This window comes from Ochotona princeps, chromosome 2, assembly GCF_030435755.1.
Source record: "Ochotona princeps isolate mOchPri1 chromosome 2, mOchPri1.hap1, whole genome shotgun sequence".
In the NCBI taxonomy this organism is placed as follows: domain Eukaryota; kingdom Metazoa; phylum Chordata; class Mammalia; order Lagomorpha; family Ochotonidae; genus Ochotona; species Ochotona princeps.
In genome coordinates, this window is record NC_080833.1 from 105,401,076 (window position 1) to 105,428,089 (window position 27,014).

At 40.2% G+C, this 27,014-nt stretch overlaps 1 protein-coding gene across 4 annotated transcripts in view; it reads right to left on the minus strand.

Annotated features, from left to right (window-relative positions):
- Positions 1-1,496: 1,496 nt before the first annotated feature.
- ARNT (aryl hydrocarbon receptor nuclear translocator) overlaps positions 1,497-27,014 on the minus strand; it is a 62,565-nt gene continuing 37,047 nt past the window's right edge. For 2 of the 4 annotated variants that reach the window (XM_058660206.1, XM_058660204.1), the window contains 16 exons: positions 25,974-26,187; positions 24,467-24,569; positions 21,608-21,673; positions 21,148-21,233; positions 19,451-19,527; positions 17,143-17,277; positions 14,460-14,534; positions 13,174-13,325; positions 11,373-11,483; positions 11,165-11,237; positions 10,889-11,012; positions 10,614-10,716; positions 10,121-10,268; positions 4,676-4,835; positions 3,445-3,611; positions 1,497-2,090 (listed from right to left, as the gene is read on the minus strand). In XM_058660206.1, the coding sequence (XP_058516189.1) occupies positions 2,001-2,090; positions 3,445-3,611; positions 4,676-4,835; positions 10,121-10,268; positions 10,614-10,716; positions 10,889-11,012; positions 11,165-11,237; positions 11,373-11,483; positions 13,174-13,325; positions 14,460-14,534; positions 17,143-17,277; positions 19,451-19,527; positions 21,148-21,233; positions 21,608-21,673; positions 24,467-24,569; positions 25,974-26,187 (1,884 nt within the window). In that variant the 3' untranslated portion in view covers positions 1,497-2,000. Of the gene's footprint in view, positions 2,091-3,444; positions 3,612-4,675; positions 4,839-10,120; positions 10,269-10,613; positions 10,717-10,888; positions 11,013-11,164; positions 11,238-11,372; positions 11,484-13,173; positions 13,326-14,459; positions 14,535-17,142; positions 17,278-19,450; positions 19,528-21,147; positions 21,234-21,607; positions 21,674-24,466; positions 24,570-25,973; positions 26,188-27,014 lie in introns of all 4 variants that reach the window. The other 2 variants (XM_058660205.1, XM_058660203.1) reach the window with 1 other exon arrangement.

The window sequence follows — 27,014 nt, forward strand, 5'->3', positions numbered from 1 at the left end:
ATGCCTATGGTTTCCTCTACTTTTGAGTGCTTTGTAAGAACTGGAAAGGAAGAGTCGCAATCAAGTTCACACAACACAAATTTTACAAAAGAAAAAATATTTTGTTTCAAAATCTTTGCTACATGTCATTATTTTTGCCACTGTAAAGCTCAGCACAGATGCCAGCAAAACAGAAATGGCCAACAAGAAAAAAATCAAAAATAAAACCCTGAAGGAAAGGCAGAAACAAACCCCCCAGAGCATCTTCTCCCACCCTCCCCACTCCCCAAACCTTATAATAACTGTACAATATTATAGTCCTGATCACATTTAAAAACAGTTGATTATTTAAAAAACAAGGATTCCATTGGAAACTCAACTTTTTGGTTTCATAAACTGTGATATAAATATATATGTATACTGTATGTGTGCACAAAGAATACAAAAATAAACTGTCTCCTTTCCACTTCACTACCTGGCACTGGACGGAGACAAAAGGGAGGGAAACCCAGCAAATGACATTCCCTCCGTCTCTCCAAGGCCATTGGTGATCTGCAGTCCCTGATGACCACGTTTAATATGCCTTCTGCTTATTAATTCAGCCTTGCACTTAGATATTGGCCAGAGCCAATTAAAACAAAATGGCTGACATATAGAACTAACCTGAGGAAGGTAAAAAGTGAGAGCAGAAACTTGTATCTGCGTTTATTTGGCTATAGTTCATTACCAAGTAACCCTGTTGGGATGGGAGTCCAGGCCCCATCTATCATAGGAAATTATACTTGCAATCTAAAGCAAAATCCAATCTCCAGACTGGAGAGGGAGCAAAGAGAAAAGAACTACCAGCCCAGGAGAGACCCAAATGCTTCTTGATAGCCTGGGTATCTTGAAGGTACGATGATCAAAGAGGCTACATTGCAAGAGAATCTGTATTTGGCTTATACTCCAACAGTGAAGATTTTCACTAGATCTGCTAAATCCAAGAAGTTGAGTTTCCATGCAGAAATAACCTCTATATAACACACACACATACATACATCAGGTGTGATTCTGAAAAAAATGCAGCATTATTATCCTTATGGCCAAGTTTGGGGGTTCTGAAAGTGTTTACCTTGCCAGCCTACTTTGATTATGATTGTAGATCTTCCAAAAAAGCTGAGAGCACCAAATATGGGAGTAATCTAGCTTTATCACTGGATATGTATGATAAGAGACCAACCATATTAACAGAAGACTTGATGTATTTGCCTGGAATTGCATATCAGCTGGGCATAGACACAGTGCAGCAAGGACATTTATTTAAATACTCTGGCTGCAATACTAAGTGGAAAATACCTGGAAGATTTAACTTTTTAGGACTCTTTGAAAAGCACATAGAAAGACAAAGATAAAATTTTGGATAAGTTTTTGCATAACTCCCTAATAGAGAGAAACAAGCACAGAAACACACACACACACACACACACACACTCACTCTCTCTCTCTCTCTCTGTCACTCACATGTTTTTTTTTTCCCTCAAGGGAATTGCTCACAGGCAACATAAAGAGCCTATGCTCACTTCCTAAAGCCTCATATATACCTACCATGTTTTGTGATCCTCAAATATGAGGACTATTTTTCTCTCTCCTTTCCTCCATTCCATTTAGAATTTCTTTCCAAAGCCAAACCACAGTATCCAAGGCAAATAGCGGAGCTCTGGTTCTTCTGGCCAGCCCCTTGACACTATCTCAGATTGAAAGTGTACAACTCTAGCCAAGAGAAATACAGAAAGGCATTCTATTCTCATCTAGCCTCAAAAGTTCAAAGGGATCTAACATCCTTGGAAACTCATTCCATTCCTTCAAAAACTGTTAGGTTGCAGAGGCAGGAGGGCAGGGGAGAGTCCCAAAGGAAAAGGGGCTACATGTCAGGGGTGAGGGAAGGGAAGGGAGAGGACTTTTTATTCTGTTTACAGAAAAATTTTTTTTTCAAAACAAAGTAATTTTTTTCTCCCCCACCCCTTATCCTCACCCCAACAGTTCTATTCTGAAAACGAGGGAAACATAGTTAGGTCAGGAAATTCTTCATTGTTGTAGCTGTTGCTCTGGTCTCCAAGCATAGAAAGCATCTCCTAGTAAGAGAAAAAGATTAAACATGGGTCAGCCACCTCAATTTACCTACGCTTACCAAGCTCCTACCCAACATCCCCTGCAACCACACCAACCCTACAGCCTCCACGGTGCGAGGCTCTCTGTTCCTCTTTCCTCCCAGCATGTCACTCCTTTAGGTCACAACCTTTCTCCCCATTCCCCTTGCTGTTGTCATCCTACAGCTCCACAGTTTTGCTCTTTTTTTTTAATATAGATTTTTCATAATACATTTTCCCTGATTTTTTTTGAAGATCCTTTGTGTAGGATATTCCTTAACCTATGTTTCCACCAATGGCTACTTCCTTCTTCAAACTTGTGCTGTAGGCTAGTTCTTCCCCTGTCTTGTCATAGACTACACCATTTACTTTTGCAGTCCCCTCAGGATGGATGGATGGATATGGGGGTGGGAGGGGGAACAGGAAGCCTTCAAAAAAATTGTGGGAAAAAAATTGAATTTAAAGTTAAATTAATTTTAGTGCAAACATTTTTGAAATCCACATGCTACTTTTTTTTCCTTAAAGCACATTTTTCACAAACTTTTCTGCAAAAATTTAAAAGGCAGAGTTACAGAGACAGAAGCAGAGATGTTACATCTGCTGTTCCATTCCCCAAATGGCTGCTTACAGCAGCTTCTTCCACATGTGTGTCAGGATGTCTTCCACATGGATGCAGGGTCCCCAAGCCTTGGGATATCTTCTGCTGCTTTCTCAGACACATTAGTAGGGAGTCACATGGGAAGTAGAGCAGCTGGCTTTGAACTGGCACCATATGAGAATACCAGCATTGCAAGTGGTGACTTAACATGCAACACCTAGCTCCGGCCCCTTCACAAATGTTTTGAAGACCTCTTAGATGCATGGATTTCAAAAAAAAAAAAATTAACACCAAAATAAACTTCAAGTTTCTTTTTTTCCATAAACCTTCTGAAATACCCTCAATATATTCTAATCCCAAAACCAAGTCAAGATGTGGATCAATAAAAATGAACCAAAATAATTAGTGTGGAAACAATGGTATTACCCACTTTCACCCTGTAGCCCTTGACCCTTTGTACCCTAATCAACTAAGTAAGATTATTAACAAATAATTTGAAAAAGTGAACCAAAATAACCTTCTCTGGCAACTTCAAATGCCACTTCACATCTCACTCTGGCTGGTTGGTTAAAGGCTTGACTTATACTAAGTTCACAATCTTTCCAATTCCTGACATTTCTCCCTACACATCCCACCTAATCCCAACCAATCACCTCAGTCTAGGTAAGTTTCCTTCATTCTCCTCTCCTTGACCCTTCCTCTCCTAGCTCTTGATTTCCTCAAGTCTTCTAGCTCTCTCACCTGGAAGACCTCAGGCTGGCTAGCCTGCTGTGCTGATGGCTGCTGAACATGCTGCTCGCCAGAACTTGACCGATGATGAGGCTGCTGGCCCTGCCACTGGGGCCAGACACCTACACCCTCTGCTGTCCGAGTCGGGAACTGGCCTGCAGGCTGTCCAGTCTCTGGAGCTAGAAACACAGTATGTATTATCAATTTATTAGTTCCACTGGAGAGGAGAAACTGACTTGTACCTAAATGAAAGCCATTTATTTTATCTAGGATACCTCTGTCCTTCCCAACAGACACTTCATGCCTCTTCTGTTTTAAAACCTAGCCCCAAATGATTTTTTCTTTCTTAGGTAAAAGCCTTTCCAAAGACTCATCTCCTTCTTTTGATTAAATTGGCATACTACTAACTGCATTTTTTTAAAGATTTTTTTTTTAATTGAAAAGTCAGAGAGAGAGGAGGAGAGACAGATAGATCTTCATCCACTGGTTCACTCATCACATGGCCACAACAGCTGGACCTGAGCCCATCCAAAGCCAGGAGCCAGGAGCTTCTTCTGGGTCTCCCATGTGGGCATAGGGTCTCAAGGCTTTGGGCCATCCTCTACTGCTTTCCCAGGCCACAAGCAGGGAACTGGATGAGAAGTAGAGCAGCTAGGACACAAACCAACGTCCATATGGAATCCCAGAACATGCAAGGTAAGGATTTAGGCACTAGGCTAACATGCTGGGTCCAAATTTCATATTTTATGTGCTCTTTGTTATATATGCTAAGGTAGTTTTTATGTGGGTTTTATTTTATTCATTTATTTATTAAAGACTTGTCTATTTGAAAGGGAGAGTGAGAGAAACAGGGAGAAAGACAGGGAGAAAAGGAGATGTTCAACCTTCTGGTTTACTTCCAAAATGGCTGCAAATGGTCAGGGCTGGGCCAGGCAGAAGCTAGAAGTCTGGAACTCCAGCTGGGTCTTCCATGTGGGCATCAGGAAGCCAGGTTGGAAGCAAAGCAGCAGAAACTCAAACCAGCACCCTAATACGGGATGCTGGCATTGTGATCAGTGGCTTAACCCAAGGCACCACAACACTGGTCTGTGGGTAGGTTTTAAATTACACATGGATTGTTTACCTTGCAACTTCCTACCATTACATTAGAGAACCAAGGATAGAAATGACAAATTCTAACTACCAAATCTTTTCTCTTTATTGGTACAGTATTCGTATTATCCTTATTCTGGTGTCAACTAACCAAAGTTGGATCCACGACTAGTCAGACTGGGGTAGCCAGCAGCACCAGATGATGCAGTGGAAGCGCTGGATAGGGACATGGAGTTGAAGGAGGATGGAGACTGAAAGTTACCCACACCAAACTGGGTAGAACGAGTCTTGGTTGCAGCCTGGGAAGCCACCTGCTGAAGACAGAAAGGGAAAGACAACAAATGGATTGTTAACATTATTGCATATAGCATTCATAGAATGAACACTGTCAAAACTGTATTCCAGGTCCTGGCACAAGAGCCTAGTGGCTAAATCCTCACCTTGCAACTCCTGGGATTCCAAATGGGTGCCAGTTCATATCCCACTTCCTATCCAGCTCCCTGCTTGTGGCCTGAGAAAACAGCAGAGGATAGCCCAAGACCTTGGGTCCCTGCACCCATGTGGGAGACCCAGAAGAAGCTCCTGGCTCCTGGTTTCAGATCAGCTCAGCTCCAGCTATTGCAGCCATTTGGGGAGTGAACCAGCAGTGGGGAGATCTTTCTCTATATACATCCTTTTCTCTGCAAAATCTGACTTTCCAACAACAAAAAAATAAATAAATGTTAAAAAAAAAAACCTGCATTCCACTGAACATATTTCTTCTGACTAACTCCAAGTCTCACTTACCAGTATTATTTTAGGTAGTAGAGATAAAAATACAAAAAGCAAAGAACTATGAGACTAATAAAAGGAAATTGTGAGAGCGGCAGGCAAAAGGCATTGCGGTTATGCCACCAGTTGGCATGACCCTGTTGCATACTGGAATACATGGGTTCAATCCCAGGCTCCAGCTCCTGATTGTACCTTCCTGCTAATGTAACAGAGGCAACAAAGGCAACAGAGATGGTTCAGGTAACTGAGTCACTGCCAACTACTTGGGAGAACTGGAATACATCCCCAGCCCCTTGTGTCAGCCCAGCCCAGCCCTTACAGTTTTAAGCAACTGGAGAGTCAATCAGTAGATGCAAGTGCTTTCCATCTCAGCTCTCCAATAAACAAATACATAAACAGTTGTAAGAACTACGTGAAAACATTTTTAGTAAATTGTAAAATTATGTAGAACTAAAGAAACATTAATAATAGCAAGATACTTCAGAAGGCTCACTGGAAATGAAATTCAAAGATGGTTTTATTTTAGTACAAACACTTCATCATAGTTAGGCTTTTTGTAAAGATTTACACGAGTGGCACTGTGGTGTAGTGAATAAAACCATTGGCCAGCATCCCACATGGACTCCATTTTGTGTTCCAGCTTCTCTACTTCCAATCCAGCTCCCTGCGTGATGGCCTGGGAAAATCTCCAGAAGATAGTTCAAGTGTTTGAGTACATACCACTGACGTGGGAGACCCAAAGGAAGCTCCTGGTTCGTGGTGTCCGCCTGGCCTAGCCCTGACCACTGTAGCCATCTAGGGAGTGGACGAGCAGATGGAAGCACTCTCTCAGCTGCTCTTTCAAATAAATAAAACTAATCTTTAATAAAGAATGATGAGAGGAAGAGAAATAGGAAGGAAGAAGGAAAGAGAGGGAGGGAGGCAAAGAGAAGGAACTAGAAGAGAGAGAAAGAATAAACTCATTTGAAGTATATATGGAAAAAGCTTTCTTAGTTTCCTTCTTTCTTTCTTTCTTTCTTTCTTTCTTTCTTTCTTTCTTTCTTTCTTTCTTTCTTTCTTTCTTTCTTTGTTTATTTGAAAGGCAAAGCTACAGAGAGAGAAAGAGAAAGGAAAAAAAGACAGCGAACGCTTCCATCAACTAGTTCCGTATGTGTTCACAATCGCCAGAACTAGGTCAAGCTGAAGCCAGAAGCCAGGAGCCTCATTCAGGTCTGCCACAGTAGTGCAGGGACCCAAGCACCAGGGTCATCTTCTGCTGCTTTCCCAGGCCATTAGAGGGGAGCTAGACCTGAAGTAAAATAGCTGGAACTCAAACCACTACTTGTAAGGTGTATGAATTGTAAGCAGCAGAGTAGTGTGCTGTACTACAATACTGGACTAATTCATCCATAGTTTTCTGGTAATATGCATTTTCGTGAAGTTTTTGAAAACTGCCATATACATGAATTTTCAATTCTTTACATCAAAATACTAATTTTTAAAAGATTTATTTATTTTTATTGGAAAGGCAGCTATACAGACAGAAGGAGAGAAAGACAGAGATATCTTCCATCAGCTGGTTCACTCCCCAAGTGGCTGCAACAGCCAGAGCTGAGCTGGTCCAAAGTGAGGAGCCAGCAGCTTCTTCTGGGTCTCCCAAACAGCCACAGGGTCCCAAGGCTTCGGGCCATTCTCTACTGCTTTGTCAGGCTACAAACAGGGAGCTGGATGGGAAGTGGAGCAACCAGGATATGAAGTGGTGTTCATTTGGGATCTCAGAGCACGCAAGGCGAGGACTTCAGCCACAAGGCAAGCGTGCCAGGCCCAAAAACACTTATTTTTAATTACATTCTCCACCAACTTTTTGAACTATCCTTGTATTGTACGTAAAGAAACATATTATGGATCTTTTTATGATTCACTTTGTTCTGTATTCATTTATTTCTAGCATTTTTACAAAAAATAAATAAACGGAAATTTTTCTCACCATAATTGCAATGCATGGACATTGTGGAATGTTTAGGAAAAGGCAAATTCAAAAGAAAACGAGAGTTCTTCATCGTCCCATCACCAAAGATGCCTGGTTAGTTAGCATACTTAAACAAGAGTTCTTCATCGTCCCATCACCAAAGATGCCTGGTTAGTTAGCATATTTAAACAAGAGTTCTTCATCGTCCCATCACCAAAGATGCCTGGTTAGCTAGCATACTTAAACAAGAGTTCTTCATCGTCCCATCACCAAAGAAGCCTGGTTAGCTAGCATACTTAAACAAGAGTTCTTCATCGTCCCATCACCAAAGATGCCTGGTTAGCTAGCATACTTAAACAAGAGTTCTTCATCGTCCCATCACCAAAGATGCCTGGTTAGTTAGCATACTTCCACGATCTCTTCCAGCTCTCATTTTCTGATGGATTTTGGGGGGCTGACATTGTGATAATTCTACATTGCTTACAAGGGCAGCATCCCATATTTAAACGCTGGTTTGAGTCCTATATACTCTGCTTCCAATGCAGCTCCCTGCTAATGTACCTGGGAAGGCAGCAAAAGATGGCCCAAGTGCTTGGACCCCTGTCATCCATATGGAGACCAGGAGGGAGTTCCCAACTCCTGATTTCAGCCTGGCCCACACCTGGCTTCTGCAGTGATTTGGGGAATGAACCAGCAGACCAAAGATCTGTCTATGTAGCTTTTAAATAAATAAATATTTTTTTTTAAAAAAATTATTCCTTAGCCCACATATCCACATTTTCTGGTTCAAAGACATAGATTAATGAGAAGCATCTATGAAACCAAAATCAAAGAGATTCTTTACTCCAAAACCACTTTACACTGTGAGAGATAGCAGCCTTCTTTTACCTCCTCAAAATCTTTCACTGAAATTTCTGTAGGAATCTGTTTCTGCCTTCTTAATTTTGCCACAATAAACTTCTAGAAAGAGCTACAACTGCCAAAGAAACAACAAATGCTGTCACAATATGAAATCAAAGACACTGGCTAAGAGACTTCATGTATTTGAGATTTGTCAAAGCAATATAGTGGTATTTATTGGTCTCAACACCAAAGTTCATCATAGCTAATGGAGAAATGCATAGTCACCCTATGTATTGTTTTACATAATAAAGATCATACTGCATGAGCCAGAGTCATGGTATAATAGGCTAAGCCTCCGCCTGCTATGCTGGCATCTCATATGGGTACTAGTTCATGTCCAGGCTACTACACTTGTGATCCAGCTCCCTGCTTATGGCCTGGAAAAGCCGTGGATGGCTAAAGTCTTAGGGCCCTTGTACCAATGATGGGGGACCCACAAAAAGCTTCTGATTCCTTGTTTATAACCGGCTCAGTGCCAGCCATTGCAGACATTTGGGAAGTGAATCAGCAGATGGAAGATGCTTTTCTTTGCTTTTCTGTAACTTTGCCTTTCAAATAAAATAAAATAAACCTTATTGTGTAACAACTCTGCAGTCTATATTTAGTTTTGGCTTTTTATTTAAGATATCTTTAGTAGTATCTTTTTGAAAGGCAGAGTTACAGAGAACAGAGTGAATACAGAGTTACAGTGTATCTGCTGATCCACTCTCTAAACGGCCATAACAGCTGGAGCTGAGCCATGCTGAAACCAGGAGCTTCCTCAAGGTCTCCTGCATGGGTAGCAGGGGCCCAAGTACTTGGGCCATCTTTCGTTGCCCTCCAAAGCACATTAGTGGAGAGCTGGATTATAAGTGGAGCAGCAGGAAGGAAACCAACACTCACATAAGATGTTAGGAAGCATCTTAACTTGCTGCACAACAACACTGGCTCCAATAAACAAATAATTAAAAAATACACTGTGGGCTTGGCACAATAGCCTAGTGGCTAAAGCCCTCGCCTTGCATGCACCAGGATCCCATATGAGCACTGGTTTGTATTCCAGCAGCTCCACTTCCCATCCACCTCACTGCTGGCGGCCTGAGAAAGCAGTCAAGGACAGCCCAAAGTGTTGGGACCCTACAGCCACATGGGAGATCCGGAAGAAGCTCCTGGCTTCGAATCGGCACAGCTCTGGCCACTGCGGCAACTGGGGAGTGAGCCAGAGGATGGAAGTTCTTTCTCTCTGTCTTGCCTTCTCTCTGTAATCTGATTTTCCAATAAAAATAAATAAACCTTAAATATATATATATATATCTTTTATAACATAAACACAGTAATATATATTATATAGTCCTAAGCAAAGAAGAAACTTAAGGCTATATTCAAAAAAAGAAAAAAAAACCTAAAGAACAAATTGGTTTATACATTTATACATTGTACAATAGCAATTCTGATTTAAGATGAATGTGTGAAAACCAAGGTCTTGGAACCACAATGAGATTTTTGGACTATCTGTGGGTGCTTTAATTACCTAGCTGCTCTCAGCAAAGATGAAAATTAAATGGTAGGGAATAAGGGTTGGAAAGAAATTATCTAAGATAGACAATAATAATTTTACAATTGAAAAAGTCCAAGGAAGGCCTGGCAAGGTAGCCTAGTGGCTAAATCCTCGCCTTGAGTGTGCAAGGATCCCATGTGGGCACCTGTTTGAGTCCCAGCAGCTCTACCTCCCATCCAGCTCCCTGCTTGTGGCCTGGGAGAGCAGCTGAGGACGGCCCAAAGCCTTGGGACCCTGTACCCGCATGGGAGACCCGGAAGAGCTCCTGGCTCCTGGCTCCTGGCTCCTGGCTCCTGGCTTCAGATCAGCTCAGCTCTGGTCATTGTGGCCACTTGGGGAATGAACCAGCAAAGGGAAGATCTTTCTGTCTCTCCCTCTCTCTCTCTGTAAAATCTGCCTTTCCAATTAAAAAAATAAACCTTAAAAGGGAGCTATACCTGGGCAGAGAAGCCTGGGCGAGTGCTGGGAGGCCAGTTCGGGGCTGTTCCCTGGGTAGGGTTGGAGTGACGGGAAATCTGGGCCAACATCTGCCCCGCTGAGGCCGATGGCTGGACGATGGTTACAGGAGGAGCAAGGCCACTATTCCTAGGAGTGAACAAACAGTGAAGTAGAGTATTAAAATGGATTCATCAAAGAGGCTAGGAAGCAAAGGACTTCATGTCATCCCCAGATCCTCTCCACTGCCTGGGGGTTAAGAAAGACTCGATAACAGAATTCAGAAAAGACAAGAAAAACCGACAAACACACTGACCAGGACACACACAGGTGGAACAAAACCTTGGAAATACAAGAGGTGCAAAGAAACAGGAGGTCCTACAAGCTCCACTGCTTTGTCTGAAATAACCAGAGAGAGCAAGGGAAGAAGCAGATTTGGATTCAGTCAGTGAATACGCCCAGGCTCTGCCAAGTAGCACACAAACATGGGCTCACCTGAAATTCTCTGCCGGCCGGGGGTTAGGAGGGAATGTGTTGCCCTGGGAGAACAGCTGTTGGCTGGCAGGGACAGTGCTGGAAGAGATGGCTTTACTCTGATCTGTGGACCAAAAGGAGTTGGGGGAGGACCAGTCAAGGCGCTGTAGTGCATCAGTTCAGCAAGTTCCTACTCACTCATGAGGTGTCATGATTGAGTGGAAAGATTACTGACTGGGCAGCAGCAGGCGCATCAGCAAGTGATCTGAATGAGAGCTTAAAAGGAAGAAATGTACCTGCGGTGATGTTGGAATAGATTTCTGAATATCGAGGGTCTCTATCTTGGGCAAACAGACTATCTGACTTCTCAAGGGGCTTGCTGTGTTCTGGCCCTGTGGTTGTAACAGGCTGAACAGAAATCTGTGGAATACAACAACAAAAAGGACCATTAAAGGTTTAACATACAAGCCAATAACCCCCAAATTGATATAACATATACACATTCTCTGCTACTAGGGGAAATTATTACGGAACAATTCATTATAGCTTTAAGGAAGAAAATACAAACTTGCCTGGGAATGATTGTAGCTAGTCAGTCCATCTCTGCCTGGGACCATATCCAGTTCTGCTTGCTGTTGCTGCTGCCTATTTGTTAAAGACCAGTGTGAGTGAGGAGACAATCTGGAGAAAAGGCCTTCAAAAATAAATCTAACAACAACAAAAATGAGGTTGTAGATGGCTATTCTCTAAGCTAGAGATGATTCCTCCACCTTGTCTTACCTGGGGGCCAGCTGCCCTGAGCCAACTTCCAAGGGTAAACCAGCTGTAGGGCCTAGCTGGGGCCTCTGGATCGGGTTAGATAGTGTAGGCCGTGGTTCCTGGCTTGAGTTCCTGGAGAAATCAGACAGAACAAACATAAAAAGAAAGAAATCTGCACAAAAAGCTACGCTGATTAATCTGTGGGTAGGGCAGTCACTAATAATTTTCCTTTAAAGTTTAATATTACAGGTAACCCACGAGCTCAGTTTTAGCAAATAGTTCACTCTGTGGAAAACATGGTAGAATGAGACACTCTGTCCAAAGGCACAGGGTTCATTATCTTGGGTTTTAACTCCTAGATAATCAATACCTGGTGGTAGTAGAGTGTATATATATTCACTTAGGGTTTTTAAACAGCGTGGTAAAAAAACTGACACATTAACAAAAACTAATTACAGTATGAAAAACTTCTCTTTCTTTCAATATTTTTCAATACCATCTGAATTTTCTATAAGGAATATTTGTTTAAAAATACTAAAAGCTAATTAAAATAAATTACGGTTGGGAAAATTATGGATAAAAGCAGGAAAAGCCATTATTTTGAGAAACTTGAATCCTTAGAAAAATTTGAAAATTTCAAAGTAATGGAAACATAAAATAATGGTTGTTATGTAGTCTAAAAACACAAAAAGAGAAGCCAGCACTATGGTGCAGTGGGTAAAGCTGCTGCCTGCAGTGCCAGCATCCCATATGGGCACTGGTTCGTGTCCTGGCTGTTTCACTTCCAAACCAGCTCCTTGCGCACTTTCCCTTGCATGGGAAAGCAGTGCAGGATGCACCCATGTGGGAGACCAGGAAGAAGCTCCTGGCTCCTGCTGCAGACCGGCCCAGCTCTGGTCGTTATGGCCATTTGGAGAATGAATCAGCAGATGGAGGATCTCTCTCTGTCTCTCCCTTTCTCTGCAACTCTGCCTTTCACATAATAAATCTTCACAGAAATGCAAAAAGGGACAAGCACAAAATCTATCATGACTGTGACCATACATTTGAGTCCTAAATTAATAAAAACATCCAACTCAACCCATGTATTTTACTGTTCATTAAACTCTGTAAGCTATCAAGACTGAACTGGCCAACACTGATCAACCACTATCATCAAGCACTAATCACTCATGCTAACTTACTCATGCTCTGATATTTGAGAGCTACATTCAAGACCAGTTCTACAGCAGATGAAACAGCAAGGAAGTAATCTAATAAGTGACACCCACTAAGATGGCTCTGATAAAAAGAAGACAATAGCCAGGAGTCACAAGAGTACAGGAAAAACAAAACCTTACACAGTGCTGATGGAACAGCTTTAGAAAACCATCCGGCAGTTCCTCCAAGAGTAAGACACAGTTACTATTTGACCCAGAAATTTCACTACCGGGTAAAAGAACAGAAGACAATAAAATGTCCATCTGTGCAAAACCTAGCACAGGAATGCCCACAGCAGCACTTTTTGGATTTTTTTTTTCAGAGGCAAACAGAAAAAGATCTACTCTCTGCTGGTTCATTCCCCAAATGCCTGCAGAAGCTGGACAGGACCAAGCCAAGAGCCCCGAAATCAATCAGTGCCTCCACATGGCTGGCAGGGCATTGTGTGCTAAAAATCTCATTCTACCTTGCTCAACTACCCCAAATCCCATGAGAATCTGAGTCCTTAGGAACTTCAAACGCTATGCATTTACCAAAGCAGAAAAAGAAACAGCTTGGCAAGGTTAGGCAGACTTGGCCCATGAGAAATCCCAACACTGAAAAAGAGTTGCATGGTACATACTTCACATTGGTGTTGGTACAGATGATGTACTCAATTTCATCTGAGTAAGGGTTCTGGAAAGTAAAGGAACTGGTTCTTGTCCAGAGCCACTCTCGGTTCTTAGACCGGAACCGGAACATGACAGATAGCACCTGGCCTTTTAACTTCACCACCTGAAAAGGTTTCATACCATCAATGGAACTCACAGAAAACTTTTTTTATAAAATTAAATGAACATTTCCACACTTATAAGACTTGTGTAATTGCCCTTGATGCACCAATCCTTTTACAAGGTTAAAATACAAAGGAGTAAAAAAATAATTTGCTAAATATGAAAGAAGTATATTTAGCATGTTTCCTCCAAGAATCCAAAACTACTTGACTATTCCAGTCAAAATCAAACAAGAACAATAATTATTGGGGGAAAGGGAAAGATTATTCCTCTGCTTGTCAAAGAAAGTCCATTAAAGATTAGACAAACCTGCCCAGCGCAATAGCGTAGTGGTTAAAGATTAGACAAACCCAAAATTTAACTTCAATGAAACTAGATGACTTCTTCCCCAATGGGAGGATTTCTGCTTTTACAGTATTCTCAGAGGTTTTCATGAATAAATCTGTCTTATTTTCTTTTGTTTTTATAAAAGTAAGCAATTTTAGATTAACCTGAGTTTCCCGTCTCAAAAACTGAAAATAATCTTTTGAGTTCCCTAACAATAAAAAAAATTAACAGCTAATATTAATTCTAATTATCATGTGCCAGGCACTGGGCTATGCGCTTTATATTCATTATCTTAATCTTTCCAACAATCTTCTGAATAAAAGTACTATTATTATACCTACTGTATCTGCTGGGATAATACTAAGACTTAAAAAAACAAAAAGCTAATTAACTTGTCTATATAAAGTAAGAACTGTTATCTAAAGTTAAATTTATTAAAGTCACCAGGTATTTTCAGGAGCTAGTGCCTGGAAATTAAACTCTAAATTATGTACCAACAAACTCTGTGAAATGAATTTTCCTACAGTGATTTACAGCTCAGCAAAGCAAACAATATTTTAAATATTTTAAAAATAGCTCCTAGTATATGGTTAGTTGAGCACAAGACAGTAGGTAGCCAAAGCTAAACAGAAACACCTTGGACATCATCCAAAGTCTCAAAGTATCAATCTTTTTTACCGGTTAAGTACTAAAGCATAAAACGGTAGTGCCTGCCATGGTGCTGAATTATGTGGTCAATAAACAGCTGCAGCATGAATGTCATAAATACAAATATTTATTTAATCCCAAACTATGAAAAAATACTTACCTGTTGGAAACTGTCTCTTAGAAGCTGCTGGTCTTCAGGGTGACAGAATTCAACGATATTCTTTCCTAGGAGTTCCTAGAAGGTAGAAATACAAATAAGATTTATACTTGTATGGGCATCTAACCTTCTTGCTTTATTAGCTGAAGTCATGGACTGTACTACTTCTGTCCTTAAACTAGGATTATAAGGGAAGTGTGAAGAAGGAAAAAAAAAAAAGAGGAAAAGAGGGACTCTATGAAATAAAGATGGAGTCTTCTAACTAAGTAGCTTCTAGAATATTTTCCTTTTCAGAATATTATTCATTTTATGGCACTTATGACCAACTTTAGGTACGATTCACATTCACAATTCACCCATCACAATTCTACAATTTGATAACTTCTAGTAAATTTACAGTGTGATCATTACCAAAATTTAGTTTTAAAACATGTTCACTGTCTGAGAAAGTTCCCTTGATTCCATATGAAATTAATTCCTCAACTCATCAATGATGTATTTTTGTCTCAAGTTTTTTTCCTTTCCTAGGAAGTTTATATTTATATATATATATATATATATATATATATATATATATATATATATATATATATATATATATTCTGCAGTCTTTGGGAATGGCTTCTTTAATTTAGCATGTTTTGGAAGCTCACACATCTACAATTTATTCTGGTTTTTCTCTCAACAGCATCCTAAATATCACACATTTTGTGTGTTCATTCACAAAATTAGATACATAGACAGTATCTACTTTTTGGTTATCAGGCATAATATAGCCTTGAATATTTCTGACCAACTTTTTGTAAGCAGGCTTTCACTTCTCTTTGAAATTGCTAGGCTGTAAGTACATGTTTTAACTTTTATGAAACTGCCAAAATGATTTTGCATAGCAGCTATTATCACTGTCTATGCCTGTCAATGACTGTTGAGGGTTCCAGTCTTGCAAAAACTACTGATTACAGCCATTCTATTGAGTACAAGGTGGTTCTTATTGTGATTTTAGTCTGCACTTTCTTGATGCCTAATGATGTTGAACTTTTCTTGATATGTCATTCATATTTCTGCTTTAATGAAATGTCAAATTCTGTGACTTTTTAATGCCTATGTGCTATAAGAGTAACATATTTTAGACAAAAACCCTTTCTTATAGATAGGATTTGCAAATGTTTTCTTCCAGTTTATGTCTGTTTTTTTCACTTTCAAGAAGATGAATTTTAATTTATAAAATCCAATTTATCATCTTTTCTTTTGTGAATCATATTAGTACCATAAAAGAAATCTTTATCTAATCAAATCACAGATACTCTTCTAGAAATTTATTTATAATTTTAATTCCTACAACTTTAGGCTTTTGAACTGATTTTGGTGTATGGTGCAAGATAAGGTCTAAGCTTGTGGTTTTTTTTGCTTATTTTTAAACTTTTTTGTAGATAGATATCAAATTGTTTTAAAATTATCTGTTAAAACTCTTTTTAGCTGGTACTGCAAGGCTGCAATGCTGGCATCCCACATGGATGGAGTCCAAACTATTCCACTTCTGAACTAGTTTCCTGATAATGTGTCTGGGAAAGCAACAGAGGATGGTCCAAGTTCTTGGGTCCCCTGCACCCAAATGGGAGAACCAGAAGAAACTCATGCCTCCTGGCTTGTGCCTGACCCAACAACAGCCCTTCTCCGACTCTTGCACCCTCTCCTTCTCTTGGCATCTTTGCTGAAAATCAGCTGGCCATAAATATTGGTCTACTGATTTAGATATCTGCCTTTATGCTACTACAACATCATACTGGTAACAACTGCTATATAGGTTGTGTTGAATTAGATAGTGCAAATTCAACTGCTTTTGTGTTTAAAATTTCTTTCTAATTGACACAAAGTCATTGCCAGAAGTCTCTTTGGCCTTGACAATTTCAAAAGTTTAAAATCAATTCAGGGATAATTAACTTGTCAGCTGAATGAGTAAATTATGACATATTATGACAAATTATAAGATATGCTAGTCTTGCATATTTGATGTTACTATTTACTTGCGTATATACATGAATTATCTAAATGTAGCCATACCAGGACCTGGCACAACAGCCTATGGATCCCATATGGGTGCCAGTTCATGTTCTGGCTGTTCCACTTCTCTTCTAACTCCCTGTTTATGGACTGAGAAAACAGTAGAGGATGGCCCAAAGTCTTGGGACCCTGAATCCACATGGGAGAACCAGAGGAAGCTCCTGGCTCCTCGCTTCAGATCAGCTCAGCTCCAGTCATTGTGGCCAGTTGGGGAGTGAATCAGTGGATGGAAGGTCTTTTTCTGTGTCTCACCTCTTTCTGTAAATTTAACTTTGCAATAAAAATAAAAACAAATCTTTAAAAATTTAAAAAATAAAAAAGTGACCATATCAGTATAATGAATTAAAATATATCATTATCTCTACTAATATCAGTTTAAAAATGCATACTTGTACCTGCTTCCCTCATTTGGTTTCAAAAGCCTTTTTTTTTTTTATAGATGGAACAGCTTCCTTGGTATGAAGCTAAGAATAAATTGAGGTATTGATAAGATAGTATCATCTCCTTCTCTGCACTGGGACTGCTATGCTCGTGCTGACTAGCAATACATGATTATATAATCTCCACATCGGCAAGAGAAAACAGAAGCCTAAGTATTAGAGAGGTGATGGCCCCAGCACCTCACCTGCGGCTGATAGCCAACAGTAGCCACACAGCGGTGATCTACGAAAGTGAATATCCCCTCGATGTTATGTCGGGAAATGAATTCTGTCGGTTGACAAACATTACTCATATCTGTACAGTTGGGAGAACTAGTTACCTGAAAGTGAAGACATGAAATTACATCATGCGGTAAAATTACAGCATTCTTTGTTATCTTATTCTTCAAAAATGTTTTAATAGTCTATAAAGGGAACAAATTTCATATATCTCACATATGCAGTTTTAAGAGCATAAATATTCCACCTTACCCACCTTCCTTCACCTTTTCCCATTTATTTTTTAAATTTTTATAACAGCATACTGTGTTTTCTTTATAATCACAAGTTCGACCCTCCACTAAAAAATGTAATTGAACAAGAAGTGAAGTAGAAAAAAAAATCACTGTTCCTGAAGAGTTTAGACTAGGACTAAAAACACTGATAAGATTTCAAACTTCAATCTCACTCACATACTTTTTTTTTCATTCTCTGTATATTAGTTGCCACAAATCAGGGAAAACATGATATTTGTCTTTAAGGGACTGGTTTATTTCAATAAGCGTAACGGTTTCCACCTGCATCCATTTCGTTGCAAAAGACAGGATTTCATTCTTTTTTTATGGTTTAGTAGTGTTGCATCATGTATATATCCCACAATTTCTTCCTCCAACCATCATTTGATTGACATCTAGGTTGATCCCACAAAAACAATACCATTCCTTGTACATGTTCTTCCCAACTATTCAGGGTCACAGCACAGAGAGCCTCAGTTTTAGGAATTTCCCAACTCCCACACTGTTACCCACAAAGGAAAAAAATGACATCATGCTCAGAGAGGTCATGAGAGTTAACATGACTCCCATATTGGACGCTTACCCAAATTAATAAAGTAAGGAAAAAAATTGATTCAACTGAACACCTACCGACTAGCATAGCAAGCACTGGGACCAGCAGTTATGATGCCCATGTTCTGTATCAGAGTGCTGGGTTCCATATGCAGTCTCCCCTCCTGAATCTGGCTCCTTGTTAATTCAGACTCTAAGGAGACTCTGAGGAGGTAACAGCTCAAGAGACTGGAATCCTGCTACTCATGTAAGACACTTGGATTGAGCTCTCAGCTTCCAGCTTCAGGGCCAGATATGGGTGATTATGGGAATTTGGGGAGTAAACCAGCAAGTAGGAGATCTGTCTCTTAAATAAGTAACATTAAAACAACAAAAAGCTTTTATTGGGATGCCTGTATCACTCACTGGAATGCCTAAGATACAGCAGATGATGGCTCAGGTGCTTGGTTCCCCAGAACTCACACGGAAAACCGAGATGGAGCTCCAGGCTCCTGGCACTGGACTTGCCCAGCCTCAGCTACCGCAGGCATTTCAGGAGTACACTAGTGGACAAGGAATTGATCTTTTTCCCTCTGTCACTATGTTTTACAAGAAAACAACTCTCGGGCCCAGCACAATAGCGTAGCGGTTAAAGTCCTCGGCTTGAACACACCAAGATCCCATATGGGCGCCGGTTCTAATCCTGGCAGCCCAGCTTCCCATCCAGCTCCCTGCCTGTGGCCTGCTAAGGCAGTTGAGCACGCCCCAAAGCCTTGGGATCCTGCACCTGCGTGGGAGACCTGGAAGAAGCTCCTGACTCCTGGCTTCAATTGGCTCAGTTCCTGCTGTTGCGGCCACTTAGGTAGTGAACAATCGGATGGAAGATCTTTCTCCCCGTCTCTCCTCCTCTCTGCATATCTGACTTTGTAATAAAAATAAATAAATCTAAAAAAAAAAAAAAAACAACAAAACTCTCTTTCTCCCTTGGTCACTCTTTACTTTGGAAGAAATACATATGTAAACCTTGAAAAAAAAAGTGTGCTTTCATCTGGGTAGTCTGCTCATTATCCAGAGTGGAAAATTAAAGCCCAACTAACCAATACACACCTATATTTATGAGAAGAATCAAAGTAATTCTACTCATCTATTGTCAGTGATGTAATAATTTAACAAAAAAAGATTTTCTTTGCATAGAGGCAAAGGAAATTAACTGGAAATAGAAAATTCAACATTATAAGGTTAAACACAAGAAAGGTAAGGGAAAAAGATCTCCCCCTTTCTCTCATGCTCCAACTTATGGTAACTCAAGAGTACCAATGTTCACTATGAATGTAATATTAATAAGATTTTGGGAATTTTACAGAATTCTTCACTTGTATTCAGAGAGTAAAAGAAAACGAACATGAACAAGTCCTGCAGCTTTTTTTCTAATTGAAAAGATATGTAAATACAGAAAATTCACACTTGCCTGCAATCTGCCTATGGCCACTAGGCAAAACTTGCTTCCCTGGCCAGCCTCTGGGTCATCATCTGGGAGGGAAACACCTTCAGCAAGAAAAGGTCAACATTTTAATAGAAATGTCAGCCTCTAAGGATGATAAATGAGAACACTAAAAACAAAGCTGCAATTGCACAGAATTTATTGTGTTAGCCATGGTTTTCAATATATACATACACTCACATATTTTACTAATATTAACTGTAATAAATTAGAGAATACAAATCTTAATCAACATGTTCCAAACACTATGACGATGAAACCAAATGCACAGGAAGGCAAGCCCCGCTTCCCCTGTGCCCCCCTGGTCCCGGTGACCAGGGAACTGATATCCTGTCCAACTGGTGACTATTAAAGTAAACAACCAAAAACGTGTTTATACAGAACACCAATAGCTATTTATATCCCTTGAAAAAGAGAAACAATGTTTTATGTTGGAATGTAAAAAAAAATGCAAATCTTTTGTATTCTTTGCACAGTTATTTTTATCCAGAAAAGCAGTATTTCATGATAAGCTACATAGACATGTAAAAGCACTCATATACTCAATCTCTGTTTTATACAGCTCATATATCAAAAAGTACAAATGTCACTAGGCTGGATGCTTTCCTTACATTAAATCTAATCTTCATAATAACTCTACATGGGATATATTATCTATCAATTACACATGAGAAAAGTTTATAAAAGTCAACAAACTTGGGGCTGGGTGCAGTAGCTCAGGGCTTAAGTCCTTGCGTTGCATGCACCGATATGGGATCCCATATCCTGGCTGCTCTACTTCCCTTCCAGCTCCCTGCCTGCCTGTGGCCAGGGAAAGCCAAGGATGGCCCAAAGCTTGGGTCTCTGCATCCATGAGGGAGACCTGAAAGAAGCTCCTGGCTCCTGGCTTCAGATTGGCTCAGCACTGGCCACTGCGACCACTTGGGGAGTGAACCAGCAGAAGATTATCTTTCTCTCTCCTTCTCTCTGTAAATCTGACTTTCCAATAAAAATAAACAAATCTTTTTTTTCTAGTCAACAAATTTACACTAGGTTATATCACTAATACACATGAATTAACAATACCAGGAATCAAAACCAGGTTTTTTAAAACCCAAACATCGACCTCCTTCCTAAATATACAACCTTGACTTTTTTTTCTTAGTTCTTGTATTCCCCTAAACCCTTCTCAATAATACCCAACCATTAGGGAAGTAAAAAAGTTGCAAAAATGTAGAAACTCTGATTTAAAACTTGATTTAAAGCCCTTGCAGAGACTATGTCCTTGTAAATTGTCAAAGTCAAATCATTTCTCCCACTTCCCTCAAAGCTTTGTATCTGGTATAGAAAGATTCCTCAAATTAACTACATTTACATATTAACTCTTTGCAACCACTCCTTAGAACATAGGCATTCAATATACATAATGATGAATTTGCACATTTAAAAACTGAACTTTGTGACACAGCCAATAACTGAGACATTTTAAAATCTGATTAATTCATCTCCCCAAGCAGAGTATAAGCTCAACAACGGATGGGAAGGACTTTGTTTTTTGTTTTTGTTTTTCAGCTTAAACCAAACTACATTTCATATACTAGGCACATATAAACATTGGCTAACTTTCTTAGACACTGTGAGGAACCAAACGCAGCAAGGCAGAAATCACCACCCCACTTTCCTACCTGCTGGAGGCCAGGCCTTGATATAGCCTGTGCAGTGGACCACCACAAAGTGCGGCTCCCCATCCTTCACAGAGCCAAGGCCATTCCTGCAAGAGTTACGCGAGTCAGAAGAAAAACCATACCCAGGAGAATGCAAGCTCACTCACATTAACTTTAGGTTCTTGGCTTTTAGAAAACAGGACAACCAGTGCTTAGACCCTTCGCACCCAAAATGACCACCATACTCTTAACCAACGAAAGGCAATGCATCACAAGGGAAGCAGGTAAAATAGTAAGTAAACTTCCTTAAAAAATAAGGCAAGGGAAGCTCTAGAGTTCAGGAGAGAAAGCGACTGAGAGGGGAAGGCTGTGGGAGAAGGATGAGGGCTGCTAAAGAAGCACCACAGTAAGTTAGGTGAAAAGGCCGTGCTCTATACAGATGCTCGGCTACCCCTGTGGTTTTCTTCACTTAAGACTTCACCTGCATCTGTTCCTCACAAAGCTCAGCCTATTCATGGAGACTGGGTCCACGGCGCTATTGCCACACCTGTTTCAATGAGCAGAGAAATTAAAAAGAGTCAGCAGTCAGGCACAACAACAGGCTTGGGACACAACTTGACACTAGCAGCAATGCTCCTAAGGAGGAGGAATAATAGTGATCAGGTTGGGTGTTTCCAAAGAATAACTGTTCTAAAATTTAAAGTGAAAAAAATTCCATATGCTCTTCAAATGCAAATATTCTCTACAATAGGAGTTGGCAAATTTTCTCTGTAAAGGACCAGAGAGTAAATATTTTCAGCTGTGTGGATCATTGAGCATAGCCTGTTGTAACTAGGCAACTCTAGCAATTACAGCATGAAATCACCACAGACAGTATGCAAATAAATGGGCAACGCTATTGCCAATAAAACTTTATTCACAAGTAAAGGGCTGTAGCTTACTGATCTGTGCTATTTATCTTACTCTTGCCTATGTTTTTGTATTGGCATTGGCCAGACATTGGGTCACTCCCTCCAAGTCCCACATGGCCTCTTTGATTTCTAGATAGTGGATAAAACTTACACTGTTTAATATATGCCTTGCTCTGTTTTAAATATGTTCACATATAATAACTCAGCTAATATTCATAATTTTGAGTTCAGTATTAATATTATCTCCAAAATTAGATGACAAAATAAAAGCACAAAAATAGTCATGTAATCTGATCAAGATAGATTTAAGTTACAACTTAAATCTACAGAATACTATAAACTAAATAAAATTCAGCAGATTGAGACCACAGGCTACTGGAAGCATTTAAGCTACATAATACTCAATATTATCCTTTCCTGGAAAATGGTCTCTAATAACTTTTTTGTTTTATTAAGATTTATTTTTATTTGAAAGGTACGTTTACAGAGAGAAAGAGACAGAGAAAAAGACTTTCCATTCTCTGATTCACTTCCCAAATGGCTGTAATGGCCAAAGCTGAGCTAGAAAGAAACTAGGAGCTTCTTCTGGGTGTTTCACATGGGGAAAGGGTCCTCCTCTGCTTTCCCAGGCCATAAGCAGAGAGCTCGCTGGGAAATGGAACAGCTGCGGACAGCAACCTCTGCCCATATGGAATACTGCCACTTGAAGTTGGAGGATTAGCCTACAGTCACTGCACCAGGTGCCAGTCCTTAATATCTTAGCCATCATTTCTAACAGGCATTCTCCCAACTTAATGTACATATAGTGTTTAATGACAACATCTATCATACAACCTAAACGGATTTTATAACTTCGTTGAAGGGATGCATTGGCTACCTGTATAGAAACAAGTATCATTTTTTCTACAGAATCCTAAAGAGTATAGCATATAGTTAATAAATTCTAAATACTATCTGAAGACACAAGAAAATCTCAAAAACAAATACTGCAGAAATGTTCTCAGTATGATGGTGTGTCTAGTGATGTAATGAGAACAAAACATAAGCACTACAGTCAGACTACTACAGATTAAAATAAAACCCTGTTATAATATGCTATCTACTGCAATCTAGAGAAGTTAATTCCTTTGTAGCTCTTTTTTTTTTTCCTTGAAAGTCAGATTTACAGAAAGAGAGGGAAAGATAGAGAAAGAGATCTCCCATCTGCTGCTTTACTCCACAAACGACTGCAATGGTCACAGCTGAGCCAGTCCAAAGCAGGCAGGAAAGAGCTTCTTTTAGATCTGTCATGGAGGTACAGGGGCCCAAACCCTTGGCCTTCCTCTGCTGTTTCCCCAGGCCATTGACAGAGAGCTGCATTGGAAGTACAGCATCCAGGACTAGAACCAGCATCCATATGGGATGCCTGTGCTGCAAGCAGGGGATTAATGTGCAGTGCCACTGCACCAAGCCCTGTAGCTCTATTTTTCATCAGTAAGATAGTAAGAGCTGTTGGGAGATGAAATAAGACAAACATAAAGCATCTAACATGGTGGTGGCATAGTTAACTGTTCAATAACAATAAATTCCAGTTCCCTTAACAAAGATTTATTCTTCTTACAACACATTTAGACAGATTTAAATCATGGATGGATTTAAATCTGAGGGGCCCGGTGCAATAGCCTAGTGGCTAAAATCCTCACCTTGCAAGCGCCAGGATCCCATATGGTCACCAGTTCATATCCTGGCTGCTCCACTTCCCTTCTAACTCCCTGCTTGTGACCTGGGAAAGCAGTTAATGATCAAGGCCTTGGGACCCTGCACCCCAGTGTGAGACTCAGAAGAAGCTCCTGGCTCCTGGCTTTAAATCAGCTCAGCTCTGGTCATTGCGGCCACTTGCGAAGTGAACCAGAGGACGGAAGATCTTAATGTCTCTCCTCTCTACAAATCTGACTTTCCAATAAAAATAAATAAATCTAAACAAGAAATTTTTTTTTGTAATCTGGAGGACAGTGTAGCAGTAGGTTAGGCTGCTTCCTGCAATGCTGGCACCCCACAGTTTGAGTCCCAGCTATTCCACAACTGATCTAACTCCCTGGTAAAACATGCCTGGGAAAGTAGTGGGAGATGACCCAAGCCTTTGAGCCCCCACCACCTACATGGGAGACCAGGATAGAGCTCCTGTATCCTGGCTTCAATGACGCAGTCCCAGTCACTACAGCCACTGGGGGGTATGAACCAGCAAACTAAAGACTCTCCTTCCCTCCCTTCCTCTGTGTGTGTGTGTCCTTCTCTCTAATTCTGCCTTTCAAATAATGAAGTTCATCTTTTTTCAAAAACTTAAATCTAATTGAAACTTGGATTTAAAAATTTAACTCCACTGAAAAAAACAAAACCCTCAGCTCTTGATGATTTCTATGCCAAATGATAATCCTTGGCCTCACACTCACCTCATACGGCAAATAAAGGATCTTCTTGAACCCATACACATCCTCATGGAAGACTGCTGACCTTCCTTCTTCACTGTTCCAGTCTTTAGATCCAGGATACGCCCTGAAGGGGGAGGGGAGGACAAGTTTGGAATGCATTCTTGTGAGTAGCTACGAAGATGAAACCAGAGGCAAAAATAAGTAGGGCTCATAGTAGAGACGCCTGGCTTCCTTTTGTATAACAAGGCCAAACAGGAGATGGAATTCTTCCCAACCATGCCACACTTCAATTCTCCTCAGTACATCTCACCAAAGTCCAAAGGCAGCACTGGAAATAACCTGTACAAGGAAAGGTAGGAGTGCAAAGTGTAGTGGAAAGAAACAGGCAAAGTTATATTCTTGTGTTTGATTATACACATGAATATAATTACCTCACACATACACACAGATATACTCATTTCACTGATTTAAAAACAACTAATTTTAAATGCTACACAAAAATATTTGTCTCAAACTAAAATTGATGATGAAACAGAAACAAAGGTCAGGCTTTTGGGAAGAGAAAACACTAAAGCAAAACAAACACAGATGAACAAAAAAAAACAAAGAAGAGGGGAAAACTAAAGACCAATATTAATAACCACATTAGAATTTCTTGCATCAGTTTTTCTTCCTTCCCACTTAAAAACTTTATCCTAGAGTTGCTCAGAACCAGATTTGACTTTTTACCCCTAGAAAAGTGCTGGCAAAAAAAGTAAAACCTTTAAAATAGCTATAAAAAGGGGCAGAAGGGGCCCAGTGTAGTAGTCTAGCAGCTAAAGTCCTCACCTTGCATGCGCTAGGATCCCATATGGACACTGGTTCTAATCCCGGCAGCCCCGCTTCCCATCTAGCTCCCTGCTTGTGTCCTGGGAAAGCAGTCAAGGACGGCCCAAAGATTTGGGACCCTGCACCTACATGAGAGACCTGGAAGAAGCTCCTGGCTCCTGACTTTGGCTCAGCTTAGCTCTGGCCATTGAGACTGCTTGAGGAGTGAGTCAATGCACGGAAAATCTGTGTCTCTCCTCCTCTCTGTATGTCTGACTTTCCAATAAAAAACAAATAATTTTTTTTTTTTTAAAAAGAGGGTGGGAAGCAGTAGAAAGAGGTAAGGAACACCACAACAGTAAATACCTCATATGTTGGCAAATAAGTATCCAAACATGAAGTAAATTCATAGAATCAGTACGAAAACACAGGAGGGCAGAACACAATACTATTATCGATGTGAATGATTCGGATTTTACAATTTTCTTTACAATAATGTTAACAAAATAAACTTTCATATGAGCCTTATCACTAATAAAACACCTCCTAAGGATTAGCTACAAACTAGATAATCTACATGTGAATAAAAGAAACTGATATTAATTTAGGGGAAAGTTCTAGAAGTCTTGCCAGAGTCAACAAGCCAGTTAAGTAGCTAAAATATCTCTTATGCCTCAGAAAAATGACTTCCCACTCATTTTCCAATAAACAGAACTCTCACCTGTCAGGGCATTTTCTGACGTGGAAAGCTGTTCACGAAGTTTATCCACATCATCTGGGTGCACCTGATCATAAAGTGTGCTGCCAAACCATTCAGACTGTGGCTGGTTCAAAACTGGCGTAACGGAGTCCGAGACATAGACCACACGCCCTGTCTCACACGAGACAATGAACAGAAACCCATCTGCTGCCTCCAGGATCAAATGTTTCAGCTCCTGTCCAAGGAAAACAAAGACAAGTTAACACTGAAATCGCAAAGAACAAATATTCCTACTCAGGCTCCGTGTATCTCCATAAACAGCTGCTGCGTCATACCTGAATCACTGGAAGAAATTTCCACCCTAAATGCAAAGCCTTCTTTGACAAGAAAGTTATTGCCAGCGGATATTTTCTCAATTTCTTTGTTGCTATCATGTTTTGTTCTTTCTCTAAGGATTCAGAAGAGGCAATAAGCAGGCTTACTACTAACAATCACTGACTCCTTCATCCCAGCCTTTCTAGTCTCTTTAGGATCTTGTTTGACAAATATTCACATATTAGCTTTGCTGTTTTCACTCCCTCCAATTCATCCTTTGATACCAGACACAATCTATTTTTGATGGCCTCCCATTGCCTAAAAAATTAAAATTTAAATAACACCTGAACATTCCACCCTCAAGTCCTGTCTACCTTATAATTTCCTAATGCATGCTAAACCCTACTCGACTCTCCTTGGATAATTCAAATATATTCACACTTCTAAGTTTCTCCCAAACTTATTCCCCAAATCTAAACTAAGTCTAAATTCTTCAAATTTCCATGTCTCTATTATAGAAACCTATTTATTGTTTATTTATTTACATGTCTGTCTCCACCAATGACTAATGCATCATCCTATATGATTGAAGGCACAAAGTTCCTGGTTTTTCTACCTGGAATTTGTTGAATCAGTAACTATGAGCAAATTAGGGCTTGGAATGATAGCTCAGTGGCTAAAATCCTTGTCTTGCATGTGCTGGGTTCCCATTTGGGCACTGGTTCATGTCGTAGCTGCCCTATTTCT